General features: G+C 33.2%; 3 protein-coding genes across 4 annotated transcripts; 2 read left to right on the forward strand and 1 right to left on the reverse strand.

The window, feature by feature from the left end:
• Nucleotides 1–7,072: 7,072 nt before the first annotated feature.
• Nucleotides 7,073–9,447, reverse strand: LOC112766598 (putative cyclin-A3-1). Its single transcript, XM_025812497.3, has 8 exons — nt 8,849–9,447; nt 8,512–8,744; nt 8,353–8,428; nt 8,170–8,246; nt 7,882–8,065; nt 7,655–7,789; nt 7,461–7,560; nt 7,073–7,279 (listed from the first exon to the last, which is right to left on the reverse strand). Exons 1-7 carry the CDS (start codon nt 9,317–9,319, stop codon nt 7,471–7,473), a joined length of 1,266 nt encoding a protein of 421 aa, XP_025668282.1. The 5' UTR covers nt 9,320–9,447; the 3' UTR covers nt 7,073–7,279; nt 7,461–7,470.
• A 3,470-nt stretch (nt 9,448–12,917) lies between these two features.
• LOC112767013 (putative cyclin-A3-1) lies at nt 12,918–15,045 on the forward strand. Its single transcript, XM_025812899.3, has 7 exons — nt 12,918–13,401; nt 13,491–13,723; nt 13,833–13,908; nt 14,011–14,121; nt 14,213–14,362; nt 14,440–14,574; nt 14,656–15,045. Exons 1-7 carry the CDS (start codon nt 13,159–13,161, stop codon nt 14,719–14,721), a joined length of 1,014 nt encoding a protein of 337 aa, XP_025668684.1. The 5' UTR covers nt 12,918–13,158; the 3' UTR covers nt 14,722–15,045.
• A 2,140-nt stretch (nt 15,046–17,185) lies between these two features.
• On the forward strand, nt 17,186–21,610 carry LOC112762501 (putative zinc transporter At3g08650). 2 transcript variants are annotated; one of them, XM_025808350.3, is made up of 6 exons: nt 17,186–17,564; nt 17,859–18,582; nt 19,053–19,337; nt 19,519–19,647; nt 20,087–20,184; nt 20,403–21,610. In XM_025808350.3, exons 2-6 carry the CDS (start codon nt 18,103–18,105, stop codon nt 21,211–21,213), a joined length of 1,803 nt encoding a protein of 600 aa, XP_025664135.1. In that variant the 5' UTR covers nt 17,186–17,564; nt 17,859–18,102; the 3' UTR covers nt 21,214–21,610. The 2 variants fall into 2 exon arrangements, with proteins under 2 accessions (XP_025664135.1, XP_025664136.1); XM_025808351.3 differs by having other exon boundaries at nt 17,222–17,564; nt 17,920–18,582.
• The last annotated feature ends 66 nt before the right edge of the window (nt 21,611–21,676 follow it).

Below are 21,676 nucleotides of genomic sequence, written 5' to 3' on the forward strand. Positions count from 1 at the left end.
CTAGAAAATAAAACATCTTAGTGTTACTTTTTTTGTTTTTCTGGATGGGACAAATTAGTTTTTTATTTGCTAGTCTATTATATATACAGGTCTCTTTTATAATTGATGTCAGTTTCTACTTTTCTAGCTTCAACTTTCAAATACACCTTTTATAATCACATGCTAATTAATCAAAAGTGTGAAATTGAAAAGAGTTTCTGCTTATATATTAGGAGAAGCATTTATAAATTATAAGAAAACTATGCCTGTATATAAATATAAAATTTAATTTTGATACATTGTACAAATAAAAAATAACTTTAATAAAAAATAGCTATTTTTTTATTAACGATATGAATAATCATCCAAAATAACAAATATAATTACACAATTGTATAAAATATTTTATACTGTTAATATATTAAAATTAAATTTATAAATATAATAAAATACTAAGCAGTATACTATACCATACTATAATTTTTAAAGGCCGTCTGCTTCATACTGAGACAAATTTGAAGACATGACTGTTCACACTTCAAAGTTATTCGCATTAAACATTAAGAATGACAATTTCCTATGTACTTGATAACCGATTCTGAAAATAATTACTATATAACAAACTGGTTTATTATGGTTTCTGCTTTTTAAGAATAGAAAGATTAAATCAATAAAAATGGATCAATGCTAGTGCTAATTGCTAATGATCTTTTCAGCTAGCGCATTACTTACTATAATTGCCATCACTAAGCAAGTTTTAGACAAAAATGATGTTCACTTGGATCTTTATCTTCTAACATGAAAACAACACAAATTTCATAAGTGAATATTAATATACGAGCAGATAAACAACCACAATTTTTACGTTGGTTAATAGTTAGTTCCATCCCTTCTCTGTTGCGTCACCTTATCTAACTGGTATGATAAGACAAAATCTCAGTTTAAGTTTCTCGCATTGCCATCATCAAACAAGTTTTAGATGAAGATGATGTTCACTCTGGAATCTTCATCTTCTGAATATTGATACTGATACTGATACTGATATTGATACTGCTCATGATTAAATCAATAAAAATGGATCAATTCTAGTGCTAATTGCTAATGATTTTTTCAGCTGGCGTATTACTCATTATCATTTCCACCACCAAACAAGTTTTAGAAGAATATGATGTTCACTTGGATCTTTATCTTCTGACATGAAAACAACACAAATTTCAAAGTGAATATTAATCTACGAGCATATAAACAACCACAATTCTTACATTGATTAATGGTTAGTTCTTTTCCATCTTTGTGGTGTCACCTTATCTAACTGGCCTGATACTGATAAAATCTCAGTTTAAATTTCTTCCATTGCCATCATTAAATAAATTTTAGATGAAGATGATGTTCATTTTGGGATCCTCATCTTAATATGAAAACAACACAGATTCCGGAGGTGAGTATTAATTTATGAGCATATAAACCGCCATAGTTTTATGTTTGTTAGTTCCTTCTCTTCTCTGGCGTCACCTTATTTAATTGGTCTGATAAAAATAAAATCTCAGCCCATGTTTCTTCTTTTTTTCTTGCATACTTTTTTCAACTATCGCCGCCTAATAGGTAACACATATGCTTAACTTTGTCAATTCAACATTCTCTCATTCATAGTAAACAACTTTATACACATAGAGAGTGAAAGAATAAAGGTAATAGATATAGGGAGAGTGAATGTTCCCATCAAGAAGATTGAGAACATAACAAACAGGCAAATTACATTTTCTAAGAGGAGGAATGACCTCATCAAAAAAGCTTAAGAGCTTTCTGTTCTCTGTGATGTTGATGTTACTCTCATCACGTTTTTCCCACAGACTCGCTCTCTTCTCTTCCAGCACAAGGTTCAATTACTACACACTACAAATATTTATTCATTTTTATGGAGTTAATATTAAGTACTCTGAGAGTACAATAAAATGATTTACTTCTTTTTTAATCATTTTATACTACATATGCTAAAGAATTTTATCATAAATATTCAATTTGTTATTTAATCAATACGTAGTGTAAGAGCTATAATTTATACTGCCTAATAATTTTTTATTTTTATGTGAAGTACATTAGATGTGTTATAATAGCACATATTTTGAATCAAAATCAAACTAATCTTACTATATATTTACAGAGTGTTTTATTAATTTTTTAATGAAAAAAATATTCTATAATAAATATCGAAATAATTTTGAGAAAATAAAAAATTGGTATAATTTTTTTTCTTAATTGAAAGTAAATATATGTTTGAATATATTTTATTTTTGTGAATAAATATTTATTTAAATATTATTAATTATAAATTTTTTTATTTATTTTATGGTTTAGTATATTTATGATAATTTTCTTTTCAAATACTTTAGAGTTATAATTCAAGATTTAGGGTGAAAAATTTATAATTTAAGATCTAAAATTTGAAATAAATAAAATAAAATTAAAAAAAAAACTAATGTTGGCAGGTTGATTATCTAACATTAATAATTTTATTATTAATGAAAATCTTAAAAAATATCAAATGCTATTAATAAAATTCTTATTGTCTCTATAGATAAAAAAAAATTAATCCTAACAATTATATTTAAAAAAATGAAAGAAAAAAGTATAAATTAAATAAATAATATAGAGATAAAATCATTTATTTTGTAGATTAAATTAGAATTTTTTTATTTTATTATTAATTACTAAATTCTCTTACTCATCATCAATCTCATCAATAATGTGACAAGGCTCGAATTCAAAACCTCTAAAAAAAAGGAGAAATTACATCATTTAAGTTATAGTTTAGTAGCAATTATATATATATATATATATATATATATACTTTACTATAAAATGAAGGTGGAATAACATTTTTCGCTATCAAAATTCGAATCTGTATTTATTTATTTTTATTTAAAGTAGTACGTTCATCATACAAAAATTTAATAAAATAACTTAATTTTAATTCATGTCACAAATTAATTAAATTGGGTTGGTTTAATTGTTAGCTATTAGTTCGTATTGGAGATTTGTCTTGTGCATGAGGATAGATTAATTTTTAGCTCATCAAATCAAAGGATACCGTAAAAAAACCAAAACAAATTCCACATACTCAAAACCAGGCAAACTTTTTAACTTCTAGATGGTAGCATCGCCTAATTAAGTTTAAGAATAGATATTAAATCAATAAAAATAGATCAATGCTAGTGTTATTTGCTAATGATCTTTTCAGCTGGCGCATTACTCACTATTATTGCCATCACTAAGCAAGTTTTAGAAAAAAATGATGTTCACTTAGATCTATATCTTCTTATATGAAAACATAACAAATTTGAGAAGTGAATATTAATATAGGAGCATATAAACAACTACACTTTTTATGTTAGTTAATAGTTAGTTCCATCCCTACTCTGTGGCGTCACCTTATCTAACTGGTCTGATAAGACAAAATTTCTGTTTAAGTTTCTCCCATTGCCATCATCAAATAAGTTTTAGATGAAGATAATGTTTATTCTAGGATCTTCATCTTTTGAATATGAAAACAGAGCATATAAACCGCCATACTTTTACGTTGGTTAGTTCCTTCCATTCTCTATGGCGTCATCTTGTTTAATTGGTTTGATAGAGATAAAATTTCAGCCCATGTTTCTTCATCAATAGGTAACATTCTCTGATTCATCGTAAACAGCTTTATAGGTAACACATGCTTAACTTCATCAATTCAACATTCTCTGATTCATCGTAAACAGCTTTATACACTTACAGAGTAAAAGAATAAAGGTGATAGATATGGGGAGAGTGAAGCTTCCCATTAAGAAGATTGAGAACATAACAAATAGGCAAATTACATTCTCTAAAAGGAGAAATAGTCTCATCAAGAAAGCTTACGAGCTTTCTGTTCTCTGTGATGTTGATGTTGCTCTCATCACGTTCTCTCCTTCTGGCAGACCAGCTCTCTTCTCTTCCAGCACAAGGTTTAATTTTTCCACACTACAAACATTCATTCATTTTTATGGAGTTATTATAATAGCACATGAATGACTCAGTTCCCTTTTCTTTGTTTTGGTGATACTACCTTTTTCTTTTAATATATGTTTTAAAGCTTTGATGAAATTCTAGAGCGATATATTAATCTTCCACCACAAGAACACCAAAAGTAAGATTTCTTGTTAAAATTATATAATGAGATTTGATTTTATTTTATTCTTAATTTTTCTACTAATTTTTTCTTCTGTGGTGTTTGACACCTTCGCATCTCTTAAAGGATCTATAACCAAAAGGTAATAATATAGTCTTATATGGCAATATTTTGAAATAAGCTTCAATCTTAGCTTCAAAAGTTGCTGGTAGCATTAACTAGTATTACTAATTTTCATTGTCTTTCTATCTAGAACATGAGAAGGATTAATCAATTGAAAATTGAAGCAGAACAAATATGCCAAGTCCCTAGGTATTTTTTTCTATACAACTCTTGATTGAAAATATTTAACTTTATTAGAGGATGATCACACCATTACATAGTCCTCAAAAAATACACAAATAATTGAGTTATAGTCTCATATTCCAATAGCTGAATCTGACTACAACCTTATTTGGTTTTGAATATATTCGGTCTTGCGATGTAGCCCGGTTAATTCAGATTTCCAGCTTGAGGTATTCATCAATGAAAACTTTAACTTATATGAAAAAATTATCATCAACTTCAACTAATATCATGTTAATTAGACTGATCATTCTATGTTATGTGTTATTCAGAAAATTCAAAAAGAATTAATTATTTGCAAGTCTCAGTTAGAAAAAATGGAGAAACGGCTAAGGTGAGTGTCTCAGAGTTTATATTTGGAATCTCAAACTTCCGGTTTAATTTTTTATGGAAGTTTTACTTTTTTTTTCTATTTTTTTCTAAGACCCAGTACCGAGTTCATTTTCTTTAGTTAGACTATTAATTAAAAAAATATTTCTTATTACCAATTTTGCCATTTATTATTTATACGATGAATTTTTTTTATAATTTTTTCACCAATACTCTCTTTTATGTATGTTATTATTTTTTATGAAGTTCTTATTATTATTTCTTTATATGAGTTTTCTTACTGTTTTTATTATTTCTTTTTTTATGAAATTTTTTTGTTTTGTAATTCTATTAATCCTATTAGAAATATTAAATTAAATAAAAAATGTAGCATAAAAGTATTATTAGAATCGTAAACAATAAAAAATTATAGTTTAAACAGTATTAAAGAAGACTAAAAGTACGCTAGAGAATACTAAAAGTATTATAAAAAGAATATTAGAATTTATTTAAATATCTAAAATAAAATAATATAAAATAATATTTAAATTCATATTATTTTCAATAATTTTTAATCAAATATTGAGTAATATAATCTAAATAATATTTAGTTTATTACCATGAATTTTATACAGAAGTGGTCAAATATAAACCCATTAATACTAACTCACTTTCAATCAAAATCAATTTTGTAAAATAATATTACCATCTATGCTTGCTTACAATCAATTATTATGTCGGTTAAGAAAAGAAATAAAGCATAGCATGGCCACCATTAAATTGGTTCTCACAAATTTTTCAGGATATTTGAAGGTGATCCATGTGAGATCACTACACTTTGTGAGGCTGAATATCGTCAGCATATTCTTCAGCAAACTCTAGAGCAAGTGCAGTTAAGAAAGGTAAGATAATAATATACTCATAAGTTTAGGGTGTTAATGGTATGCATTAACAAAGCTTAAATGAAAATACACTTCACAGTCTTGTTTTGAACAGAGTGTCTTAGAAGAAGAGTTTAATTTTGGTGTATCTGATCAACAGGTATGTAAAGGTTAAGTTTTTCTCACCTCCATGAATTTGTTTACATATATATTTCCCATTTTCAAATATATATTGGATTGGCACATCTATTTAAAAAAAAAATACAACAAAATATAGAATTTGATGAGAATAGAACTTTTGCATAGGATTCCAGATTAAGATTATTATTTTTATATCAGGTGAATCTTGCAAACACGGTAGATGTAGATGGATTATTTGTTGGCGAGACATCAAATAATCCAGTAGAGTGGCTCCCACAGGAAGATCCAAATGTTAATATTCTCAACTTTGTTGATGCCTATGCTCCTGCTCTTCTTTGGTAACATTTAAATTTAAGAGTAATATTATATACATTATTTTTGTGTACAATTCTTTTGTATACCTTCTACTTTTAATATCAAAAGTGATTGATAAGAAATAAAAGATGAAAATTTTATATACTATTAAGAATAGTGCAAATATCATTTCTCATTTTTCCAATATTCTGTGCTCTGGTAAGGGGTCAACAATCACATAGTGCTGTTGTTGACATGTTAGGCACAAGTTCTACCCTTGTGCCTTCTACAAACACCCTTCAACTTCAAATGAATCCAGATAATAATAGTTTAGAAGTCTGCACACTATCTCCTGACTTTGGACAAGTTATAGATATCAATGGTTCCTCTTGGGAGCAACTCCATGATTTAGGTACTAATTACTAGCTATTTGTGTGATTAGATTAATAGATTATCACTTTAAAGAGAAGCATAGGTTTGAATTTGATCTTTGGAGCAATTTTGATTTGGTGGCAGGGAATGGATCTTTGTCAATAGCAGAGGCAAGGGAGCAAGAACAACTAATTGAACAATATCTGTCTCAATTTCCTTCTTCAGATATCTTAATATCCGATCAACATCATCAAATATGATGAATGCCATCTTAGTTTAATTTGCTTCTAGAAAATAAAACATCTTAGAGTTACTTCTTTTTTTTTTTCTGGATGAGACAAATTAGTTTTTGATTTGCTAGTCTGCTATACATACAAGTTAGTTTCTTTCATATCTGATGTCAGTTTCTAACTTTCTAGTTTCAACTTTCAAATACACCTTTTATAATCACATGCTAATTAATCAAAAGTATGAAAATAAAAACAGCTTCGGTTTTTATGTGCCTGTTATAACTGATTCTGAAAACAATTATTATATTACAAATTGGTTTATTATGGTTTCTGCTTTCTGGATAATGAAAAGGAATAGCTAAATTTGAGGCCTAATAAGAGATGCCAAATCATATCAATGAACAAAAAACGGTTTACAAAATTCCCATTTGTACAATGGTATATAATCATTAAAACAACTAGTAAAATCACCATAACTTTCACTTCTATGTCTAGGGTAATCTCAGAAGGATTTACATTCTTAACTCAAAAGGCTAACACTGTTATCATGTGTCCATATCCTTGATGATCATTAACACTATACCCTGCATCACAAAAAAACACATATAATTCAAGTTACCAAATACTGAATTTCAAATTTAGTTACACTCATAATAGTTAGTTATGTTAACTGCATTTGACATTATAATTGAAAATCAGCATTGAATGGACTTCACAATAAGCATTCAGCACGTAGTTAAAGTCATTAAAGTAATAGTCCCTTACCTATATAGCATTACTCATAAAAGTTTTCTTCATAAAAGTCATCTTCAAAGCTTGAATTCGGTATCTGAGGAGGGGAAGGAATATTTGCCACATACTTGAACTGTTACAACACAAAGGTCATTCAAGTTCAAATAATGAAAGGTAATAACAAAAAGGAATGCTAACATACAATGTAAAAACGCACACACACACACCTTATGCTGCTTGTATTTCTTCCTAATAGCTTGGAAGCATGCTCCCCTTCTTACCAAATACAAGTCATGTAAGATCAGAACACATTCTTTCAACTGAAGTGAATTGTATCCAGTGCGGTCATAAAGGGTTAAAGTCTGAAACAAGCAGAAAAAAAAAACATCATCATAAATGCCTTAAATCACAGGTTAAAATCTATAACAATAATAATATAATATTAAACGCATACCCAGGGGTTTGATTCAGGTGATATGATAAATCTAGCAAGAAATATAACAGCAGCAGCCACCAAAGAAGGCAAGAACTTCAAACATCCATATTCCAACAAGCTTAGTTCAGCAAGGTAATAACACAGAAACTCAAACTGCAACTTTTGACCCTTTTGACTCTCACAAGCAATCTCATTAAACCTCCTGCAATCCATAATTACAAAACTATTAATCAACTTCAATTCCAATTGGGATCTATAATATGTTACATTTGCAACAATAGAATAATAATTGGACAAAGTAATTACCTTAAAAAGGTCTTAATAGTTGGGCTACCCATTTCAAAATTCAAAGACTTCAGTATGTTAGCTTCCATTTCCACTACCTATAATGATATACCAATGGCACCCTAACTGAGTGGAAAATCCACCAAATACCAAAACAAAATTCAGTGTTACAAAAGCATTTACACGTGACTATGAAATATTTACCTCTGATTTCTTGTATGTGTTATCAGTGATAAAGCAGAACTCCTCCACATGAGGAGGATTAATTTCTTCATATTTCCTGAACATTAGACACAAATACAAATAACAACACTTTAAAACTGATTAACATCTAGCAAATGATTGAAGTTGGTGAAGCCTTACGCAGCAATGAGCATTGATGAAACACCGAGCAACTGAAGATAAGGCTTGGTGACACGATTCATGGAGAGATACCTATCAATGTAAGAAATTGAAAGATATAGTGTGTCAGAGAGAAGCTTGTATTCCTCTGCAACTTCCACTAACCAATCCACCAAAATCCCTCTCATGTTTGCAGTTACATCTTTCTGAATCCTCTCAAGATAATCAACTCTCGGTCTTCTATTCATCTCCAACTGAGAAAAAAACCAGCACTCATCAGAATCAATACAAGACCCACCCCAAAAACACCAACATGAAATGCTAAAAGGTGCAATTTTTCTTGAGACCCAGAATTTACCTCCATCTTCCGAAGGTACACATAGATATCAGAGGCAACAGGGTCAACATTGAGCTTGTCATCTTCATCATCAAGCACATTCTCTTTCTCCTTCTCCACCTTAACCTTCACAACCTTCATGTTCTTGTCGGTGACAGAAGCTTTCTTGGGCTTGGCATTGTTGAGGCATTTGTATTTTGGTTTCCGAGTATCCAAAATTTCAGTAGGAAAATTGGTAATGTCACCCAACACAACGCGCTTCCTCTTGAGGGGTTGAGTCTCAGTGAGGTTTGCGGTGATGGCCCTCCTCTTTGCGGCGGCACGAGTCTCCATCTCTGAAGGTGGCTCTCGTTGAAGAAAGGGGACAGAGAAAGCGAGAGGGTAATAAGGAGCAGAGAAGAGAGGAAGAGGGTGCCAAGTTTGAAGGGAGGGATATTGAAAGAGACAACTGGGATTTATAGCATAATAAGGATGAAGCATGAAGAGCGCCATTTGAGGGAAAATTTCAAAACAGAGAAAAACAGAGAAGATTAATGAAAATGAAAATAGTTTGAGAATTCAGAGTGCCGCTACTGGTAAAAAATGAAAATGGGTTGACGAAATTTTGAAAAAATGAAAATGAAATGTTGTGAACAGTGAAGCGTAATTTGTGTTTTCGTGTGGCGGGGGCGCCTTACTTTTTCGGATTATTAAATTAAGAAAATATGAGAAAACAATTAATTTTATAAATAATGTGTACAATAAACTTAAAAAAAACATTTTAAAAATTAAAAATTAAATTTTTAATTAATTATTTAATAATTATTTAAATTCAAATTTTGAAATTTAAAAAATTAGAATTAGTAGTTAAATTCATTCATACTATTTATGGTAACTATAATCTCATAATAACTACCAGATATCCTCTCTATCTCGTGCCATCGCACTCTCACCTTTGTCATTCCACTCCCTCCATGCTGACCGTGCCGCCACCGCCGGAGGAGACTGCTGACACCACCAAAGCCAACATTCGTGCACTTGTTCATCCGTAGCAGGGATGAATCCATCCGCAGCCACACCTGTGTCTCCCCTTTGCCGCGGCAACATCCGTCGGATGTGTCGTTGCTGCCACAACCACGCGCCAATTCTAGCCGGAGCGATGGTATCGGGATTTGTGACGGACTTGATCGGGATCCACTTGATCTTCAGCGCATTCGTGTTCGGATTGACGATTCCGAACGGAGGGGATTTCGTGTCTGGGTTGTTGTTACCGCTGTACTTCGCTTCGAGTGAGTTGAATACTGACTTGCCAAAGATACGTGGCGGGGAGGCCGGTGCATCAGATTCAAGATATTAAGAGGGCGAGTGCTTTGTTTCATGGTGTTGCGGATGTTTTCAGCCAACTTGGTTTTCTTGGATTTTGCTCCATTTACACCTTCAAGGTATATACATCAACGAACGAATTTAGATACTGAATGTTCAATTCACTAGGTATATAGATACTTATTTAAATTCTTAATTGGATGGTTATTTTGTCTGATTTAGCTTAAGTATATACAATTAACAAATGTTGAGTAGTCAGGTAACTTTGATGATGGTAGTCCATAAGTACCCAACTCAGATAACTTTCTGAGCTAGGATTTTGCCCCCGATGTGATATTCGCAGCAGCCTTCATGGAGTTCCTGAAGTACATAGTCTATGTCACCGGACTCTACACCTTTGAGGAGAGGCTGAGGTAGCCCTTGCTTGTATAATTGTCTTGCTATTGTGGTATACTTCGTGGCTTCCCGTTTAATTTGCTTTGCCTCTCTTGGGTTCTCGGGTAGGTTGCTGTTGTTGAGGTATTGGAGAATTGGGAAGGTACATGAGTGCTGGTTCGTTATGGTAAGGTTTACCAATGTCATGGTCACGATAGATGGAGCCCTGATGACTTCTTGGATCAGCGATCGGTTCCCAAGGGCCGTCTTAGTACTCACTAGTTTGGAGAGCAAATTGGCTCTCGCCTTTCATTCCCGGTGAATGTGTTGGACGATTACTTCGTCAAATCCGACCATAAATCCTTTGACTTTGGATAAGTACTGTTGCAGCAAGGGATCTCGTGTTTGGTAGTTTCCGTTTACTTGGCAGCTAACCACTTGGGAGTCGCTGCAAACTTATAGTTTGTTCGTCCCAACTTCCCTTGCCAGTGTCAATCCAGTCAAGAGGGTCTCGTACTCGACTTGGTTGTTGGAGATCGAAAATTCGTACCGAATGGATTGTTCGATAGTGATCCCATTCTTGTTTTTCAATATTATCCCTGCACCTCCGGAATTGGTGTTTGATGAGCCGTCGACGTGGAACTCCTATGACTCTAGGGGTTCACTTCCAGGGATCATTTTGGCAACGAAGTCCGCCACGGCCTGAGCCTTAATCACGCTCCTGGGTTCGAATCTTATCTCGTATTGGGATAGCTCGACCGATCGGGCTAGCATCAGTCCTGTCAGGTCTAGCTTTTGGAGCACTTGCCTTACAACCTAGTCCGTTCGGACCGTAATGGGATGACTTTAGAAGTATTATCGGAGGCATTGGGATGCCATGAGTAGCGCATTTCGGTATTTTGGAAGACTTTGCTTATGAAGTATAATGGGCTTTGTGTCATTTGGTCGTCTTTCTGGACAAGTGCTGCTGCTAACGCCTATTCGGTTATGGATAAGTAGAGGACATGGTCTCTCCTATTATGGATTTTGAGAGTATGAGTGGTTTCGCCAGCACTCTTTTGAAGTGTCGGAAGGCCTCCTCACACTCGAACTACCAGTTGAAGCTTATGCCATTTTTCATGAGTTTAAAAAAGGGATGACTTTTTGGGCCAATGCTCCGAAGAATCGCGAGAGGGCGGCAAGTTATCTCCTATAGTTTTTGGACATCCTTGAGGTTTGCTGGGATGCTCATCTCGAGAATGGCCCTACACTTTTTCTGGTTTACTTCTACTCCGCGCTATGTGATCATGAAGTCCAGGAACTTCTCAGCTTCCATCCCGAAAGCCCATTTTGTGGAATTTAGTCTCTACACTCATTTGGGATTGACATTTGACACTGTTTCCGAACACATCAGCAGACAGGGGTGGCAAAACGGGTTGAACCCGTCGGGCCGATCCGCTAAACCCGCTAAAAAAGGCGAGTTGGGCTAGGATTTGGAGCTCGCCAAATTAAAAAAATCCACCAAACCTGCACCGCCAAAATGGCGGGTTTTGGCGGGGTGGGGCGGGCCGGTTCGCGTGGGCCAAAGATTTTTATTTTTCTTTCTTTTATTAAATAAAAGAGTGATTACTATTATAAAATTAATAATTATAGAATTTTCAAACACTTTTTTTATTCTTCTTTTAGTTATTAACTTCATTTATTTTATTTTACAATTTCGTATATTTGTTTAAATGATGTGACTTATTTTTTAAAATAAAGATGATTTTATTGACAAATATTATTTTGAACAATTTTATTGAAGTTAAAAATAAAAAAAATATAGTGAAAAAAATTATATTATAATTTGACTATTTTTTATTTGTATTTGATTTTTTAATTATTTTTTTGGTTAATTTTAATGAATTTTATTTAAAAAAAAAAAAGAGTCAAGCGGGCTAGCCCGCTGATCCGCCAATCTGCCATAAAGCGGGCGCGGGCTAGCATTTTGAACCCATCTTAGTTGGCGGGCCTAGGCGGGGGTGGGGGTGGTTGGGGCGGGCCGGCCTGCTTTGCCACCCCGACAGCAGATAACCGTTTGTTATCCAATAACAGGAGTCGATTTGTCTATTTTTCCTAATGGCTGGTGACTTAGTTGAGGTTTAAGGATGATTAAAGTGCACTATGTCCTATAAAAAAAGGTCAGAATAAAAAAAGGGTCAGGATCGAATAAGATATTTATCCTTTATTCTATTATTTTTAGTCTCTAAATAAATATTTTTTATTATACGTTACACGCATTTGAATGTACACTTTGTAAAAATTGTATAAAATCTCCAAGTAAATTTTGAAGAGTTTACCAATTACCATGAATTGGGTGACTTAATTCTAAGAGAAGCGGAAAAGAAGCGCGCCGTCCCCGCCATATATGAAAAACACCAAAACCAAATCTCACAAAACACACTCTAAAACCGAAACCGAGTAGCGGCATTTCAAACCCAAACCCACTTTTCCTTTTTCAGAAAAACACTTCACTTTGGCGCTCTTCTAATTCTTAATTATTATTAACATGTTCCATTATTTTAACATCACAATCCTCAATCCCCACTCCACACTCCACACCATCGGATCCTTCTTCATTCTTCTCTCTGTGGCTCTTCTCTTCTCTGTTCCAATACGTACCACTCTTAACGGAGATGGAGACACGCGCCGCCACAAAGAGAAGAGCCACCGCCCCCACCCAACTCGAGATTCAGCACCTCAAGAAGCAGCGTGTTGTCTTGGCCGAACTCCCCAATTTACCCAACCTCATTCAATCCCCCATTAACAACAGGAAACCCCATTCCACCATTGAAGCAAAATCACTCAAGTTCCACGATCCCAGTCTTATTGACGCGCCTTATGTTGCCGACATACATAGCTATCTTCATTCAATGGAGGTTGGTATCGCCCTTTTCTTTTATTTTATTTTCTTCCTTCATTCTGGTGTGTCAATTTTCTTAGATTTGGATGCTCTTTTTCTTGTCAGATGGAGAAGAAGAGAAGGCCAATGGTTGATTACATTCAAAAAGTTCAGAAAGAAGTTACCGCTAACATGAGAGGTGTATTGGTGGATTGGTTGGTAGAGGTTGCAGACGAGTACAAGCTTCTCTCAGAGACTCTTTTTCTCTCTGTTTCTTACATTGATAGATTTCTATCTATAAACCCTGTTTTTCGATCCAAGTTTCAGTTACTCGGTGTTTCCTCCATGCTCATTGCATCGTAAGCATTCATTCAACGCCTTTTCTTTATGCTTTATCTTATCAAACTTCATAATTCTAATTAATTAATTAATTAATTAATTATTGTCTTTCCGCTTCTCAATGTTCAGGAAGTATGAAGAAATCAACCCTCCGAATGTAGAGGAATTCTGCTACATCACTGAAGATACATACACGAAATCACAGGTAAATTTAAAAAAATAAATGTGCTTTGTTAATTCTCATTGCTTCAATTTCTTGGATCTTGTTTTGTTCTTTGTCAATCCTCACTCAATTCTTGTTTTGCAGGTTGTACGGATGGAAGCTGAGATACTCAAATCCCTAAAATTTGAAATGGGGAACCCTACTGTTAAGACCTTCCTATCTATGTATTCAGGAATTGCTTCTGTAGATAAAAAAGTAAGCTTGGTTCTACTTTCTGATTTCAAAACCTCTTATTACATTGAATTAACACTAAGTCTCTACCTTTTCCTTTTTCCTCTTGTGTCAGATTAAGCATTCTCAGGTTGAATTTTTGAGCTGCTATCTTGCTGAGCTAAGTCTTTTGGACTATGATTGTGTGAAATTCTTGCCTTCTATGGTAGCTGCTTCGGTTATATTTCTTGCCAGATTTATTATCTGGCCTGTGGTGCATCCTTGGGTAAGTATTTGACTCTCTTCTACAAGAAGTTAGGTTCTGTTGCTCAAGGCACTTATTGAATTTACTACATTTTGCAGACTTCATCCTTGCGCGAATGCTCCGGTTATACATCGCTTGAACTTAAAGAATGTGTTCTGATCTTACATGACTTGTATTTGTCGAGAAGGGCAGCATCTTTATCAGCTGTTCGGGAGAAATACAAGCAGCACAAGGTGATCACCTTTCCTTTCTGTTTGTTTTTGTTATGGCAAATTGAGTAACACTAACTCTTGATGCTTTTGTCACTGTAACAGTTCAAATGGGTTGCAAATCTGTCTTCCCCACCAAGTATACCAACTTCTTACTTTAGAGAAGAGTGATGCAGTAAGAGTACCTCATTGAATTTGTTAAGTGGTGGGAGGTTGCTATGCTCCTCACAAGGTGCATGGCATTTTTATCTATGCTATGAAAGGAGCTATTAATTTGGCATTTGGCTATCAACTTCATTGGACCAAACACCATTGGGATTGGGATAGTGAATGGTGCTCAACCGCATGGATCTCAGCATATGGCACAACACAGGCCAAATCATTAAACAGTCGCATGCAAAAGTGTTTTTCCAATTTATTGGTAGCGGATTCTTTGATGATAAAATAATTCATTATTCATTAATTGATTACTTTCATAGATTCATAGTGTTGAAATGTTTGCTCTTCAATATGGATTCTCCAAAGTTTGAGAATACGATATTTTCCCTCGGGTGAGATGATTTCACTAAATAATTTAACATCAAGAAAATATGTTGGCAAAAAGTTCGAAGAAACATGGAGCTAATACTCAATGGTTCTTGAAATTGCAGACCAAATTCAAATTGCACCCTCAAATTTCAATTAGCCAACAAGGATTCTCAGATTTAACATTGTGACTCGTGTTAGTTTCCGAGCTCATTTTTATTAGTGTGAACTGACAATAGAAATGAAAAACAGTTATATGATATAACAATTTTGGTTTAGGCTCGATTTAGTTCCTTTGATTGAGCATATAAGAGTTCCAAATTTTCCAAATTGATATGTCATTGTTGTCTTTGTATGTTGGGAAGTAGTAGTCAAATTTTTAGGAGCTCCAGTAGTAGTCAAATTTTTAGGAGCTCCACATGGTCTTAGTCACATAGAATTTGAGTGAGGACTCCAATTTAGATAAAGGCGAGAAACTTTTGCACTAGTGTGGTTGTGGGATGTGTCTTGTGTTTTGTTGATCTTAGACCATAATTTTAAAAGGAAAATGCTAATTGTCTTTTAACTTTCAACCTTTAATTAGTTTTCTAATTTAAATAATATTATTTAATTAAATTTTAATTAGAACATGTTGATAATTAAAATTAATTTAAATTTTAAATATTAAATTTTTTTTAACTTTCTATCCATCTCATAAAGTAGTTACTTTATCAATTTTTCTCTCCTACCTTTTTCTCTTTCTCCTATACATTCTTCTCTCTCGTTCTTCATAACAAATTCAATTTAAGAGTACTACTCCTCTGCAAGTAAATTTATTACTTCATACTTAATATTTTATTATTATTATACTTCTTTTTAAATTTATAATTCTGTTCTAAATCCAAAAAAAATTCATAATATCTTTTTAATATTATCTGATTGATTGATTATTTGTTAGTTACATTTTTCTCATTTTTAATATTTTCACGTTTTGAAGTACAGAAATAAAAGAATATGCGAGTGATTTAATCACTTAGTCGTCTAAATATTTAGTTTGCGAATTTGGTTATGAATGATTCACAATAAAAAAATTAATGACTATGCAAAAGAAAAAATTGTTGCGGAAATAAAAATTAATTTTTTTAATATCTTATTCGATAAAAACTCATCTAATATTTTTTATTTTTTATTATTAGTTAGATTTTTTCATTACTTATATATTTGAACATTAACGTTTTTAAAATTATTAAAATTTATGTTCATAAAATTTGTTTTTTTTTTTATTTATAACACATAAAATTATCAAGTTATATACAAAACATTTTTAAAATACATCCAAAATCATAAGTCTAACATTTAAATATAAACGTTAAAAATAAAATTAATTTTTTTGATATCTTATTCGATAAAAACGCATTTAATATTTTTTATTTTTTTATTATTAGTTGAATTTTTTCATTACTTATATATTTGAACATTAACGTTTTTAAAATTATTAAAATATATGTTCATAAAAATTATTTTTTTTTCAATTATAACACATTTAAAATTATTAAATTATATACAAAATATTTTTAAAATACATCCAAAGTCATAAATCTAAAATTTAAATTTAAACGTTAAAAATAAAATTATTTTTTTTATATCTTATTCGATAAAAACATATCTAATATTTTTTATTTTTTATTATTAGTTAGATTTTTTCATTACTTATTTAAACATTAACGTTTTTTAAATAATTAAAATGAATAATTAAGTTAAATTTTTTAGATCTTATTCAATAAAAATATATCTAATATATCTTATCATAGTATTATTTGAAATTTTTATTATTTATTTGAGTATTAGTATTTTTTATTTTAAAGTATTTATTAATTTTAAAATTAAAATTTTAAATTTTATTCAATTTGATTGTTAGATGTATATTTAAATTATAATTTATTAATAATTAAAAAAATTAAAACTAAAACAAAAATTTTAAAATTTAAAATTTAAATTTTAATTTTATTTAGTTTATATTTTAAATATATATTTAATTTTTATTAATAATAAAATTATTCGAATATAATTTTAGTGATTTATTTTGTTTATTATTTTATTATAAAATAGTTATTCTAATTAAATTACAATTGAATTGATTAAACTAATAAACTAATAATTAAAAATCGGTCTGAGAACTAAGAAGACAAGAGACAGCGTATAAGCTTGCAAACTGCAATGCGTTTTCTCCGTGCGTTAAGTCGCTGGTTTTCGGAACCCCTGAAAACTGAAATTTAATTTCTAATTTCCCTTTCCCTTTCTAGTCACTGTTGACAAAGCAAGAAGATAAACATCGTCTTCTCTCTTTCAATTCCTTCCTTTTTAACCTCAATTCTCATAATTCTCCCTTCTTCTACTCAATTAGGGTTTCCATTTTTTCCACACTCTTCTTATTTTTACCCTCTCACTTCTTTTTAATCCCATTTCGTATATCCTTTTTCTCTGCCGCTTTGCAGCAATGGCCCAATCATGTATGTGATTCTCACTTTTCTTCACCTTCTGCAACTATTGCTTAAAATTTCCATCCTTTTTAGAGGGGGAAAAAGCTTTTTTTTTTGGATTTTTTTAGAGGGATGGGGGGCTGTTTGAGATAATGACTGAATTGTTGGTGGTTTAATTGGGTTTTAGATATGAATTGTATATGATATGATATATTATTGGTTCTTCTTCTATTTGGGAAATAAATTACACTGCTTGTCCATATTATTAGAATTGGAATTTGAGTGTGTGTTAATAATTCCTTTTTCATTTTCTTGTGTGTGTAGGTAGGATGGCCTTAAATTGCTAGTACCCTGTATCAATTTTCAGCTGCATTATGCATTTCAGGTGACTTTTTTGAATTGCATTGAGTTTGATGATGATATCAACAACTGCTTCCTCAATTAAGCTGGTTGAAGAAGCTTGTGTTGTGCTTCCTCCATTGGCTATGGAGTTGTAGCTTTTGGAGGATTTTGATTTGGGGCTGGTGGCATAAAGAGTGTGACAGTTTTATTTGGGTAGAGGGGTTAAATGTTGCACATGGCTCCAAATCTGAAGCTTAGGTTATGCGTTACCTTGTTGTTTTTAGTCTTAAGCGTTCTTCTGTTTGTCATTTCAAACGCCGAATCTGAAGGAGTTTCACAAATAGTTAGATCTGCCCCGGATAAGGATGTAGGAGCCAATGTATTTGATGGAACTGGTGAGGGTTCCTTTAAGTTTGAGGATGGTAATACTATGAAGACTAATAGGAAGGGTGGAAACAATAGAGTTTCTATTTCTACAGTCGCATTATTTACATTGGCAATGGCAGCTGCCACTGGTTTAGGTGCTGTGCCCTTCTTCTTTGTGGAGCTTGATCCGCAGTGGGCTGGATTGTGCAATGGAATGGCTGCAGGTGTCATGTTAGCTGCAAGCTTTGACCTCGTACAGGAAGGGCAGGAATTTGGCGCGGGAAATTGGGTTGTCACTGGGATTCTATCTGGAGGAATCTTTATTTGGCTATGCAAGAAGGTGATAATCAATTTTTGTGTTAATCATTTCATATTATATCAGGGGAGCAGATCCTCACAGTAATAACTTTACCATGTCAAATGTGAGATTTCAACATTGATGACAAGGTCAGCCCTTGTACGATTAATGGAGGAAATCTACACTTGACATATACCAATTGAGAGGATCCATTCGGATTGTTATCACTATCTTTCTACTTTTAGCATAAAAGAAATTATATGCCCGGTGTAACTGTGTGCCTCTGTTTACTGATACCTATCTTGATACTCAATGTTGAATCGCTGAGGCTGTAGTGATAGATTGATAAATTGATCATTAGTAAAAGGTATCATGGGCAGCTTCTTTTGTTTTCCAGTTTCTTCTCAAATGCTCTTTTTTTTATACTTGCAGTTTTCTTGAATTTACCTTAGCGGTCTGTCTTGGTTTTATAATGATCTCATTTGTATCTTGTATAATCTCTCGGGTTTCAGTTTCTTGAGCAATATGGGGATGTAAGCATGCTGGATTTAAAAGGTGCAGATGCAGCTAAAGTTGTTCTTGTGATTGGAATAATGACTCTCCATTCTTTTGGGGAGGGATCTGGGGTTGGCGTCTCTTTTGCTGGCTCAAAGGGTTTTTCTCAAGGCCTGTTGGTAACTTTGGCTATTGCTGTACACAACATACCAGAGGGATTAGCGGTGAGCATGGTGCTGGCATCAAGGGGTGTCTCTCCACAAAATGCTATGTTGTGGAGTGTAATTACTTCTTTACCTCAGGTGCATCTTTAAAATCACTTTTGAATTATATAATATAACTTTGCTTGTAAATTTTGGTCTTTGATACGCACTCTTTCTTGAAGTCACAAAAGAGTAGGCATATAACTCTATAGTCTACTGCAAATGTTTAACCTTGTCTTTGACTTTAGTTGCTTAACTTCTTATTCAAATGTTGATGCAGCCAATTGTAGCTGTTCCTTCATTTATTTGTGCTGATGCATTCAGCAAGTTCCTTCCTTTTTGTACTGGATTTGCTGCTGGATGCATGATTTGGATGGTTGTTGCAGAAGTTCTTCCTGATGCATTCAAGGTTATTAGCAATTTATTATTTTACACAATAGATATTTTCATCTGCATTGTCCTCTTTTTTGGGATGCGGATGTCATGAACGAAGTCTCCTAAAACCTCAGCAATCAGGTGAAGGCTCGACTGGCTCATGAGATTTTTAGTAAGCTTGCAGTGACTAGAAATTTATGGGGGAAAGAAGAAAAAGGGACAAGAGAAGACTTGAATTATTGATGTGAGATGATTTGTTACATAATATAATTCTTTTCTTTATACTAATAAATAATTTAGGTCTACTTCAACTCAGCCTACTAGCATAACATCTCTATACAAATGAGGGATCCAAATAACTTCACTAGGAAGCATAAAATGTGCTGGGTGGGGATGCAAATGGAATCTGTCCGTCAAGTCCTACATGCTTTATAGATATGCAATATTAATTTCTCTTCCCTTTTCAATTTCAGGAAGCCTCAGCTTCACAGGTTGCATCAGCAGCAACCCTTTCTGTAGCATTCATGGAAGCTCTAAGCACCTTATTTCAGAATTTCACCCATGACTACAAGTGAGTTTGCTGAATTTTTTTATTTTGTTGAGGACAGGTTCCTATTGGGGTATCAACTGTATTATTTTGTTTGGATTCTGGCTTGGACAATTAGTATTGATCATCCATCCTTTGCTAAAATTTGAAAACAAATACTGCAAAATAATGGAATTTCTTTCGTATTCTGTCTGCTATCTTTTTCGTTTTCCTTCCCTGAATTTTGATTTCTTTTTTTACAGCTCTGAGGATGCTTCTGGTTTCTTTGTCTCACTACTTTTTGGCCTGGGGCCATTACTTGGTGGAGTTATCCTGGTTGCATTTGCTCTTGCGTTTCATCTCCAGCATGCTCTCCTTATGGGCACGGGTTGTGGCATTGCCTTTGTTCTTGGAGCCTGGCGACCAGTGCAGCTTATTTTGTCTTCAAAATTAGGACTTATTCCCATTATGTTGCTCCTTGCAATGGGGGCTGCATTGGTCCATTTTACGTCCTCAAGTGTATTGAAGATGGCATCCAAAAAAGCCTCGGGTGGTGACTTGCCTACACTTACAGGCTTCCCACTTAGTGTTCACACCCTTCAGTCATTCATATCATGCGGTGCAGTCGCTTTTCACGCTTTGGCAGAAGGACTAGCATTGGGAGTGGCTGCACCAAAAGCATATGGACTTGGCCGTCACATGGTCCTTCCGGTCTCCCTACATGGGCTCCCCCGAGGCGCAGCCGTGGCTAGCTGCATCTTCGGTGCCACAGATAGCTGGCATGGTTCCCTTGCCTCCGCCGCCATAATTGGATTTATGGGTCCAATATCAGCAATAGGGGCTATCCTCACCGGTATTGACTATAGTGGCCTTGATCATATAATGGTTCTTGCTTGTGGTGGATTGATCCCGAGCTTTGGAACTGTAGTTAAGAGAGCCCTTAGTTTGGATAAGAGGAAGAGCACATGTGGCCTCATTCTTGGTATGGGGTTTGCTACCTTGTGTCTAACTTTCACTAGGTTGGTTTGCTTGCATACACTGTACTGCAATTCTGCACCTGAAGCTGTAAGATAAGAACACAACTATGCTTCATTTCGTGCAAGATTGATTTCTAATGTTCCTGCAACTGCAATATGCATTTCTTTAGTTCAATGTCTGAAGACATAGCTTCACAAATTTGGAGAGATTGTCAATGAAGGATGTGGAAAGAGAGAGGTCAAAGATGAAATCAGATTTACAATTGAGCCAAGTTTTCATTTAGAACATGTCCCTTATGTAGAGTTTTTACTTGTATATATAGTTTTACCAAAGGTGGAAATGGTAATTTTTTCTTCTTTTTAATCCTCTCTCAATAGGTGTTGTGACATATAGATCTGATATTTCATGGTGCTGATGGCCCATTCGCTAATACTATAGCATCTTGTGACTTTTGATATATCATGATATATGAATTCTCGTGTTTCCTTGACCATGTTTAAGAAGATCTATGTAGTAGTTTGTTACTGTGTTAACAATACATAAAACAAATTAATAAATT

This window comes from Arachis hypogaea, chromosome 17 (genome assembly GCF_003086295.3).
Source record: "Arachis hypogaea cultivar Tifrunner chromosome 17, arahy.Tifrunner.gnm2.J5K5, whole genome shotgun sequence".
Lineage (NCBI taxonomy): Eukaryota > Viridiplantae > Streptophyta > Magnoliopsida > Fabales > Fabaceae > Arachis > Arachis hypogaea.